The sequence below is a fragment of the Leptodactylus fuscus genome, unplaced genomic scaffold (assembly GCF_031893055.1).
Source record: "Leptodactylus fuscus isolate aLepFus1 unplaced genomic scaffold, aLepFus1.hap2 HAP2_SCAFFOLD_291, whole genome shotgun sequence".
In the NCBI taxonomy this organism is placed as follows: domain Eukaryota; kingdom Metazoa; phylum Chordata; class Amphibia; order Anura; family Leptodactylidae; genus Leptodactylus; species Leptodactylus fuscus.
The window spans coordinates 121,837-133,472 of NW_027440314.1; the positions used below are offsets into that span (position 1 = coordinate 121,837).

The 11,636-nt window shown below is 44.3% G+C and overlaps 1 protein-coding gene across 1 annotated transcript; it reads left to right on the forward strand.

Moving 5' to 3' along the window:
* Window positions 1–1,020: 1,020 nt before the first annotated feature.
* Window positions 1,021–4,083, forward strand: LOC142187887 (uncharacterized). The gene has a single exon (XM_075261697.1). It carries the CDS (start codon window positions 1,049–1,051, stop codon window positions 2,762–2,764), a length of 1,716 nt encoding a protein of 571 aa, XP_075117798.1. The 5' UTR covers window positions 1,021–1,048; the 3' UTR covers window positions 2,765–4,083.
* The last annotated feature ends 7,553 nt before the right edge of the window (window positions 4,084–11,636 follow it).

The window sequence follows — 11,636 nt, forward strand, 5'->3', positions numbered from 1 at the left end:
GGTTTCTAATATATAGGCCTTTATAGTCTCTGTCAGAACTGAAGGGGCCCCTAAAAATGATTTTGGAGAATTTTCTTGTAAGTCTAGAAAATCGCACTTGTAAGCCTTGTAACGTCTTAAATAAAATAAAGAACGACTTAAAGATGATCCGATATAAAGCCGAGATCCAGGAGATCATAGTTATCCGTGGTTTTGGTTAATATGAGCCAGAGCATTTCACATTTTGAAAATACCGATTTTTATTTTTTTTTCCAAATTTTCATCAAATTGCCTTTTTTTTTTAATAAATAAACACAAAAATATTACTTAGTGTTTTCCACTAACATGAAGTACAATGTGTCAGGAAAAAAAATCTCAAAATCACTTGTGTAAGTTCTAGCATCTCGAAGTTATTGCCATATAATGTGACACAAGGCAGCTTTGAAAAATGAGGCCTGGTCCTTAAGGCACTTTTAGGCTGGTCCTGAAGGGGTTAAGATTGAAGGAGCAGCCCCTCCCCCTACATCACATGCTTTACTGTATAAGACTGGACTCCCACAGGCAGCTTTTGGTGGCTTAGTGGTTAGTACTGTTGTCTTGCACCACTGGGTCCTGAGTTCCAATTTGACCAAGGGCACCATTTGCATGATGTTTGTATGTCCTGCCTGTCTTAGTGGGATTACCTCTACGTACTCCGGTCTCCATCCACATACCCAAAAATAGACTAATTGGTAAATTGTCTCCCTGTATCCAGCCCTTGGGGTAAATGCCTGTACGGCAGCCTCTGACTCCCCAACTCTTCAAGGAGCAGTTTATAAATGTTTTGTGGAATTTTTAAGGCAAAGCCAGAAGTGGATTTGGAATAAAAAGGGAAAAGCACAAAATACTTTGCTGAAACTGCATCAAGACCTGCAGGTGCGATTCCCGACTAATACAATTCTTATATGTTTTATTTTATTTGTGGTTTTAAGAAAAAGATTTATGAAATCCTTTTTTATTCCTAACAGAAGAAAACTTCATGACATCGATAAATTGTAAAGAAGAAGAAGAAGAAGAAGAAGAAGATATCATGGCGAGCTGGTCAGGAGAAGACTTCAGTAATGTACATGTAGGAGGTGACAGTACAGATCCATCATATAATCCCCCCAATCATGAGGAACCCTCTGAGCAACCACTGCTTCAGTATGGGGAATTTGGAAAACAGTATATGGAAGTCTCAGACCTGTATACACAGAAAATCATTTACACCAGAGAGAGGCCGCATTCATGTTCAGAGTGTGGGAAATGCTTCACAAATAAATCCCAACTTGTTAGCCATGGAAGAATTCACACCGGAGAGAAGCCATTCACATGCTCTGAGTGTGGGAAATGCTTTACTCATAAATCAAATCTTTTTATACATAAGAGAATCCACACAGGGGTGAAGCCATTTTCATGTTCAGTATGTGGAAAGTGCTTTCCAGAAAGATCCAAACTTGTTAAACACGAGAGAATTCACACCGGAGAGAAGCCATTCAAATGTTCTGAATGTGAGAAATGTTTTACGAGGAAGGCAAGTCTTGTTAAACATGAGAAAATTCACACAGAAAATAAGCAATTTTCATGTTCAGAATGTGGAAAATGTTTTATGTCAAAGTCAAGTCTGGTTACACATGAAAGAATTCACACAAGAGAGAGACCATATACATGTACAGAATGTGGACAATGCTTTATGCTGATCGCAAATCTTGTGGCACACAAGAGAATTCACTCAGGAGAGGAGCCAGAAAGTGAGAAATGCTCTACCGATAAATTAGATCTTGTTCTGCATGAGAAGACTCACACAGGGGAGAAGCCTTTCTCATGTTCAGAATGTGGGAAATGTTTTACTTCAAAATCAAATCTGGTTACACACAAGAGAATTCACACAGGAGAGAAGTCTTATTCATGTTCAGAATGTGGGAAATGTTTTTTGCTGAAATCTAATCTTGTTACACACAAGAGAATTCACACAGGAGAGAAGCCCTTTTCATGTTCAGAGTGTGGGAAGTGCTTTACAAATAAAACAAGTCTTGTCACACACGAGAGAATTCACACTGGAGAGAAGCCGTATTCGTGTGCACTATGTGGGAAGTGCTTTACAAATAATTCAAGTCTTGTTACACATGAGAGAATTCACACAGGAGAGAAGCCTTATTCATGTTCAGAATGTGGGAAATGTTTTACAAATAAATCAAGTCTCGTAAAACATGAAAGAATGCATACGGGAGAGAAGCCGTATTCATGTTTAGAGTGTGGGAAAGGTTTTAAAAATAAGTCAAGTCTTGTTAAACATGAGCGAAGTCACACGGGGGAGAAGCCATATTCATGCTCAGAATGTGGGAAATGTTTTACATTAAAATCATATCTTGAGACACATGAGAGCATTCACACAGGAGAGAAGTTGTTCCCATGTTCTGAATGTGGAAAATGCTTTAGGCTAAAATCAAGTCTGGTTATACATGAGAGAATTCACACTGGAGAGAAGCCATATTCGTGTACAGAATGTGGGAAATGCTTTACAGAAAAATCCAAACTAGTTACACACGAGAGAACTCACACTGGAGAGAAACCATATTCATGTTTACAATGTGGGAAAAGTTTTACAGAAAAATCCAAACTTGTTACACATGAGAAAAGCCACACAGGAGAGAAGCCATATTCATGTTCAGAATGTGGAGAAGGCTTTATTACTCATGCCAAACTCCAGGATCATCAGAGAAGTCACACAGGGGAGCGGCCACACGGGGGAGCAGTATCATCTTGAAATTCATCAGAGAATTTACACAGAGAAGACATATTCTTCTCTCCATAATTGCCTGAAGGTCTTCACAGATATTATTCATCCAATAATAGGGATTATTTTTTATGCGGCATCTGCTGGTTTCTGACAAACCCCAAAGTGTGTCTGGGAATCCATGGAGGGAAAGTCTTGTGGATATTCCATGAACCTAGCGGAGAAGACAAGAGCCTTGCTTCTTGTGAAGCCGACTTGATAGATCAGGCCATAAAGTAATGACTTGTAGATATTTTGTAACATATTAATATTTCTTGTTTCTATAAGCTTCGCTTCTTGAGCGGCATCCTATCAAGGGTTAAGAGCGGATATCACTGAGGATTGCTGGGATAATAATCTCTGATATTAGTGATTGGACATTACTAAGGCTCCATAGAAATGGTAGAAGACAGCCTGCCCGTATCCGCTCTCTTGTGCACACGACATTCTGCTTCTCAGTCATCTCCGAAGAGTCTGAGAAATACATCAGCGATTAGATGTCAGAGGTTTATGTCGCTGAAACTTCCAAATACATCTGGTAATTGTGATGTGAACAGAGCCAAATACCAACAGCGATGTTTGTTGGGGGCTTCATAGTTTGGGACTCCGTGGCAGAGTATGTGAGCACATGAACCTGAGAGCTACATGGGGGTGCCATGCGTAGGCTGCAGTTATATTGTACCCCACTATTCATACATAAGTACAGTGGACAAGGGGTTCACATACTTTATACAGTATCTTTACTGTGAGCTGTGTGGCTGAATAACCTATAAATGGTCTTGCCTCCGTTCCTTCTCACCTCCTGCTACCCCGTAGGCCTCTATGGTACAAGTATCAATGTCATCCTTTAGCTCGTCCTTGTTGAGAACATTTTCCACTATAAACCTATCAGCGCAGATTCCTGCTCAATCAGGAGTAAGAAAACCGCGGCTGTCACTTCTCGGACGTTGTGGGTGGCAGGGCTGGCCTTTGGTCAGATAGCGCCCGTTGCAGGATGTCTTTATTATGCCCTCCCAACCACCATGAGACCAGACAGACCACCAACAGAGGGGACCTGTGGACTTACCAACAAGCAGGAGCTGCTCTCACAGTTTCCACCATCTTCATTACATCGGGGAACGTCGTGTCAGCGCATTATGTTTCCTCTCAGACACTGTCACTGGAATTGTATCTTCATTATTTGTCACCAATTATTCAGGATCTCCAGGCCCAGCGGCATCGTCTGTAGAAAATGCCCCCCCCCCCCTCCCCCGTACAAAATCTGGATTCCTCCATTGTACAGTTTTCCTCAATAAATGTCTCCTTCCTTACGAGTATGGTATCCACTTTGATACTTTGGCGTCCATTCCGTAGCAGTCAGAGCGTTTTCCTCCACTGTACATCATCTCATCCAGAAGTTCTTTGTCTGACCAGGACAGCGCGCCATTCTTAATGTATACATAAGATTCAGTTGCTATGGCAATTCTGATTAGAAGTGATGTCACCAAGGACTCATTCCCACGGAATAGAATTGAATTGATGCCGTAAGATAAACCATTGGCGTGAGGTCAGGCTGAAGATGGCGGCCACTATTCTTATAAATGGGAGGTCACCTGATTGCGGCAGCCAATGGCGTTTTCCAATTTTTTTCCAATGCCTCCGTTGTCGTAGTTCCTGTCCCACCTCCCCTGCACAGTTATTGATGCAAAAAAAAGCTCCAGGGAAGGTGGGGGGGATACGATTTTTTACTGCATTTGCCGCCTGGTATTCGATTCTAATCGTATATATTGACAGGCCTGATATTCGATCAAACGCTGTTCGCTCATCTCTACTTATTACATAATGTGCAGTGGATATGACGCAAGCAAACTCAGGTCGCCCGATTAGAAGAATGACATGGTGTGTCACTTGACTAAAAAAAATCACATAATCAAAAAGTGTAAAAAAACAAACCCAATATCTATTCTACAGAAAAATAAAACTTTCCATAGAACATCCACTCCACGCCCAATTTCCTTTACTTCCTCAGAGTCTGCGATGTCTGAGGATGAAAGTGCGTTTACTACAAGTAGAAATTCGTCTAGTTCATCTACAAGAGAGACTTCAAAAAACGCCGACACAGAGCGGGGCACAAGCACCACAAAAAGCCCTTGATATGTTCCCCGCAGGATGAGAGGTTTCCAATAGTAGTCACCACCAGTGTTAAGCAAATAGTAGATACGAATATCTCGCTCCCATAAGAATGTGTGTCAGCGGCCTGCAAATCTTCACAGCGCTTAACCCCTTGGTGTTTCGCCGTTTCAAATACTATTCGCTCATCACTAGTCACCACATATGAGGAGGATGTCACTGAAGATCTCGGCACTAGATATAGCCTACTAAATTGTCCTCTCGTCCTTTATCAGAAGATCTGCTTTCTCTACTCTGCAAAGGAATGAACTTTGTACCATCACAAAGATTTAATATCTGAAACATTGGCAGACAGGAATAGATTTGTCCGCTCTTTGGTGAGTAGATTCGTCCGCTCTTTGGTAAATAGATTTGTCCGCTCTTTGGTGAGTAGATTCGTCCGCTCTTTGGTGAGTAGATTCGTCCGCTCTTTGGTAAATAGATTTGTCCGCTCTTTGGTGAGTAGATTTGTCCGCTCTTTGGCGAGTAGATTTGTCCGCTCTTTGGCGAGTAGATTTGTCCGCTCTTTGGCGAGTAGATTTGTCCGCTCTTTGGCGAGTAGATTCGTCCGCTCTTTGGTAAATAGATTTGTCCGCTCTTTGGTGAGTAGATTTGTCCGCTCTTTGGTGAGTAGATTTGTCCGCTCTTTGGTGAGTAGATTTGTCCGCTCTTTGGTAAATAGATTTGTCCGCTCTTTGGTGAGTAGATTTGTCCGCTCTTTGGTGAGTAGATTTGTCCGCTCTTTGGTGAGTAGATTTGTCCGCTCTTTGGTAAATAGATTTGTCCGCACTTTGGTGAGTAGATTTGTCCGCTCTTTGGTGAGTAGATTTGTCCGCACTTTGGTGAGTAGATTTGTCCGCTCTTTGGTGAGTAGATTTGTCCGCTCTTTGGTGAGTAGATTTGTCCGCTCTTTGGTGAGTAGATTCGTCCGCTCTTTGGTAAATAGATTTGTCCGCTCTTTGGTGAGTAGATTTGTCCGCTCTTTGGCGAGTAGATTTGTCCGCTCTTTGGCGAGTAGATTTGTCCGCTCTTTGGCGAGTAGATTTGTCCGCTCTTTGGCGAGTAGATTTGTCCGCTCTTTGGCGAGTAGATTTGTCCGCTCTTTGGCGAGTAGATTTGTCCGCTCTTTGGCGAGTAGATTTGTCCGCTCTTTGCTTAGTAGGCTTTTGGTGAATAGATTTGTCTCCCGTGACCCAGATATCCTCTATGCTATGAACATCCCCCAAAAGCCACAAAGCCCATTGCGCTTCCAGAAAATATGCAAGAGGCTATTCTTTTGCGGACCACAGCACCAACAAAGAGAAGAGGAGGACGGGAAAACCTTGTGCAATTTCGCCGGTACATGATACCACCGCATCAAGATTTGTAGATTGGTACTAACTGGAAATCAAACTTTTATGAGTGAACCCGAGAAGCCAGCACCTTTGCGAGTCAGTGAAGGACACTTAGCCAAGAGGGAGGGGCAATGATCCGGAGGAGAGGAAACCAATAGAAATTAAAGATCTGCAGGAGAGGCCAGATCCAGGGCAAGCTTCGTCAAACCTCGTGAGTAAGCTATTAAATTCCGAGAACCTAGGCAGAGAAGAGAGGAAATTAGATAACTGAAGCACCGTCTATGGAATCCGCCTGAAACTTCCAAAGGATAAAGTAACTAATGAGGAAACTAACCCCCATAGACTTGGACTAGGATTAGCAGCTATGGGACGCAACAATTTACCTAGGGAAAATAGGGGCCACCCCTTCTTGAAAAAGTGTCTCCTGAACAAAGGCCACTAGGATTCTCCTACCCCAAAGCAGACGGAGCAGAGAAAATCGCTTCTCCGTAGTATTGAGACCATCAGCAGTAATGGAGGCCAAAGCAGGGGAGTCCATGGCCAGGAGTTGGTCTCTTGGAAGAGAGGGGAGAGATAGAAAAAAAAAAGAGGGGAGAGAGAACTGGAAAATGAGAAAAGACAAACCCAAACAAGAGGAGGCAGCTACACAATAACAAACAAACAATCCCAGTCACAGCTAGTCCGAGAACGGGTCACAAATAACAGTGGGAAAACCCATTAAAGCAGGTCTTGGGTGCACACCGCAGTACGCTCCCAAAGAGCCGCAAAACTAGCCAACGGGGTCAAGGTGGAACTGCAATGGAGTGCCACTCATTCCCCTAGCAGTAGAACTGAGTGCCCAAGGGCAGAGAGTGGGAAAGAGGTCTAGGGCCAAAGGTGTAAGTCCAGCCCAGGAGAGCCAACAGTGGACTGCGCACCGGACAGCAGGTCCTAGAAGAGGAAAGATCAACCAGCCGAGGCATGTCCCACCGCACGGGGCTCAGGCAGGAATTCACTGGCAGGACCGCCAGGAGCAGTAGCCCAGTGCAGCCGTCATCGGGGCAAAAGAACTTTCACAAACCGAGAAAAGAAAGATAAAATGTATCAAAGAAAGAGAACACAAAAATAAGGCACAATAGAGTCCAACAGTGTATCAAAGTCCCAGCCAGGAAACCTCAAAAGAAAAGGATATCTCCCTCGGGAAGATGGCGAGGGCGACTTCCCGGCGAGTAGTGGTTGGCGGGCCAGCGGGGAGGAGGATGGGCACCCTACCGCTGGAGCAGAGGGAAGAGGGTAGTCCAGCCAGTCCAGCAAGGTCAAATCAGGAGAATCCAAAAAAAGCTCCAGGGAGGTCGCTTAATCTGGGGAATGCAGAGTAAACAGAGCACTGTTGCGACATATCTGAAGGTGAAAAGGGTGGCCCCAGCAGTAAGTAGCTCCAGAGTCCAGAACAGCTTGCAAGACTGGTTTCAAGAGTCTCCATTTGGCCAGAGTGCGACAGGAGACATCTGGTAACAGTTGCACGGGGTTGTCCATGAAAGAGACAGAACCATGTCGCCAAGCAGCCTGTAGAATGTCCTTCTCTGTAAAGAAATGCACTTGGCAGAGAACATCCCGTGATTCTATATCAGTGGCACAAAAAGGACCCAGCACACAGTGGACCCTGTCAAGATTGATCTTTGTGTCCACAAAAAAACATCACACATATATAAAATTGATAGGTCAAAGCAAAGCAATACCAACTTAAAAAATAAAATAAATACACATGTACACATAGCCATAGTTTTAACAGCCCCAATTTATATGCATAGGTAGGCTTATAAACCCAAACATGCTTCAGCCGGCATAAAATAAAGGTACCAGTATAAATATACCAAATCTAATATAGAAGCACCAAGGAGTCATGAAGTTTTCAATAAATAATTACCTTTTCAGTTGAAGGTTCCTGCTTAAAGGTAGGCACGACTCTCACTTTATTTATATCTATATGCGCAGGATACAGCGTCACGCGGCAAAAGCCTGCAAGCACGCTGAATGAGTCGGCGTCCGGAACTAAGCCACGCGCATGCGCGTGCGTCGCGAGTCTGGGCACTCGGCCAATGTCTATTACAGGGCCAATAAGTGTACGTCTAGTAGGCAGCCGAGGACTAAGTATACTATGTAGCGAGACAGGCAAAGTGCCGGCATGTGAGTCCCGTAAACAATCAAATACAAACAGCTCCCAGGTTCAAATCCAAAAATGGATGGGTAAATTTGTGGACTCCAAAACAAACAGATTAGAGGATAAATAAGTCATTACTATTTAAAAGAGTGGATAAAAGGAAATATGATCCTATGTTCATAAGTGACTATTATACTAAAACGTGATAAATTCTAGAGATGAGCGAACAGTGTTCTATGGAACTCATGTTCGATCGGATATCAGGGTGTTCGCCATGTTCGAATCGAATCGAACACCGCGTGGTAAAGTGCGCCAAAATTTGATTCCCCTCCCACCTTCCCTGGCGCCTTTTTTGCACCAATAACAGCGCAGGGTAGGTGGGACAGGAACTACAACACCGGTGACGTTGAGAAAAGTAGGAAAAAGTCATTGGCTGCCGAAATCAGGTGACCTCCATTTTAGACGAATAGTGGATTTCAAATCCGGGTCATATGAGAATGTGAACTTTGTGACTATGAGACAGGGATAGCTGTACAGGCAGGGATAGCTAGGGAGAACCTTTATTTAGGGGGGAATGTTATTAAAAATAACTTTTTGGGGCTCTATCGGGTGTGTAATTGTGATTTTTGTGAGATAAACTTTTTCCCATAGGGATGCATTGGCCAGCGCTGATTGGCCAGAGTACGGAACTCGACCAATCAGCGCTGGCTCTGCTGGAGGAGGATGTAGCAGAGCCGAGGGTGCACAAGGGTTCAAGCGCACCCTCGGCTCTGATGTAGCAGAGCCGAGGGTGCACAAGGGTTCAAGTGCACCCTCAGCTCTGCTACATCAGAGCCGAGGGTGCACTTGAACCCTTGTGCAGCCTCGGCTCTGCTACATCAGAGCCGAGGGTGCGCTTGAACCCTTGTGCACACTCTGCTTCATCAAGCTAATAGAATGCATTGGCCAGCGCTGATTGGCCAATGCATTCTATTAGCCCGATGAAGTAGAGCTGAATGTGTGTGCTAAGCACACACATTCAGCACTGCTTCATCACGCCAATACAATGCATTAGCCAGTGCTGATTGGCCAGAGTACGGAATTCGGCCAATCAGCGCTGGCTCTGCTGGAGGAGGCGGAGTCTAAGGTCGGACCTGAATGGAGACTGGTGTGGAGCGATCTTAGACTCCGCCTCCTCCAGCAGAGCCAGCGCTGATTGGTCGAGTTCCGTACTCTGGCCAATCAGCACTGGCTAATGCATTGTATTGGCGTGATGAAGCAGTGCTGAATGTGTGTGCTTAGCACACACATTCAGCTCTACTTCATCGGGCTAATAGAATGCATTGGCCAATCAGCGCTGGCCAATGCATTCTATTAGCGTGAACTGAGTTTGCACAGGGGTTCTAGTGCACCCTCGGCTCTGCTACATCAGATTGCTACATCTGATGTAGCAGTGCCGAGTGTGCATCAGATGTGTAGTTGAGCAGAACTGACTCAGCACTGCTAAGTCTCTGCATTCGCATAGGAATGCATTGGCCAGCCTTCGGCCAATCAGCGCTGGCTCTGCCGGAGGAGGCGGAGTCTAAGGTCGGACCTGAATGGAGACTGGTGTGGAGCGATCTTAGACTCCGCCTCCTCCAGCAGAGCCAGCGCTGATTGGTCGAGTTCCGTACTCTGGCCAATCAGCACTGGCCAATGCATTTCTATGGGGAAACGTTAGCTTGCGAAAATCGCAAACTGACAGGGATTTCCATGAAATAAAGTGACTTTTATGCCCCCAGACATGCTTCCCCTGCTGTCCCAGTGTCATTCCAGGGTGTTGGTATCATTTCCTGGGGTGTCATAGTGGACTTGGTGACCCTCCAGACACGGATTTGGGTTTCCCCCTTAACGAGTTTATGTTCCCCATAGACTATAATGGGGTTTGAAACCCATTCGAACACACGAACAGTGAGCGGCTGTTCGAATCGAATTTCGAACCTTGAACATTTTAGTGTTCGCTCATCTCTAGTGATAATGAAAGAATAAAAACAAGAAAATATATATATATATACCTCCTAAGAATATTAAACCTGTCCAAATACATGATTAAGGGCAGTCTAATAATGAACAGCAATAAAATAAATACATAAAGACCGTACAAACGGGACACTATAAAGAATATGCAATATGTTGGGCTGATATATATCACACATTTAAGTTCCCAGTGAAAATTAAAGAAGTAAGGCGGAACCAAAAAGTCAACCAAAAAAACTGGACTTTAATAAAAGGGCCCCTAGGGGACTAACAAACTATAAGTTTGGGGTGAGTTAATGAGTGATATCCTCCAGGACCCCATTTAACCCTTTCGGTACTAGACAATCGAACTTATAGATCCAAAAGATTTCCCTTTTTTTTAAAGGGCTTCAAACCTATCATTGTGATATGAAGGAATACAATCAATAGGAATGATCGTGAAACCGGAGAAGTTACTACTATGGTATCTGGCCGCATGCCTAGAGACGCTGTGTTTTAAGTATCCATTAATCACATTGGACCTATGTTTATTTACTCTGTTCCTTAAGGGCATGATGGTACGGCCAATATATTGGAGCCCGCAAGGGCATTCCAGGAGGTAAACAATGTACGAGGAGGCACAGGTCAAATGAGACATGATGGAAAAGGTTTCATTCGTAACCCTACTTGTGACCTCCCTGATACCATTACCAATGGTTTGGCAACATTTACACCGTTTCTTATTGCAGCGATAACTACCACATTGGCCAACCAAAGGGACGGAAGATGGTTTCTTATGATTCCTAAGTCTGCTAGGGGCTATTAGGCTCTTTAGAGTCCTCGCTCTCCGAAAGGTGAACCTTGGAGTTGGTGGAATGGAACCCTGCAAATGTGGGTCATTGAGGAGAATGGGCCAATATTTCTTTATTATAGATCTGATATTCATATGGGCACCATTATAAGTAGTTAGGAAGTTGCAACTAAAGTCCCCTTGTGATTCTTTGGGACGCGAAACAAGGCAGTCTTGTTGTGTCAGAGTAGCTGCTCTCTTCTGGGCTGCTGCTATAACAGCCCTCGGGTAACCCTTTTCCCAAAACCTTTCAGAGAGCGTTTGGCTCTGCTCACGGTACGTAGAAGCTTGCGTACAATTACGCCTAATGCGTTTAAACTGGCCGTATGGGACATTTTGCTTCCACTTCCTCAGGTGGCAGCTCTTATAATCAAGGAAACCGTTGCAGTCAACCTCCTTAAAATAGGTCCGTGTCAT

Coding starts and splice junctions, on each gene's coding strand:
- LOC142187887 (XM_075261697.1), top strand. CDS start 1,049: ATGGCGAGCTGGTCAGGAGAAGACTTCAGTAATGTACATGTAGGAGGT.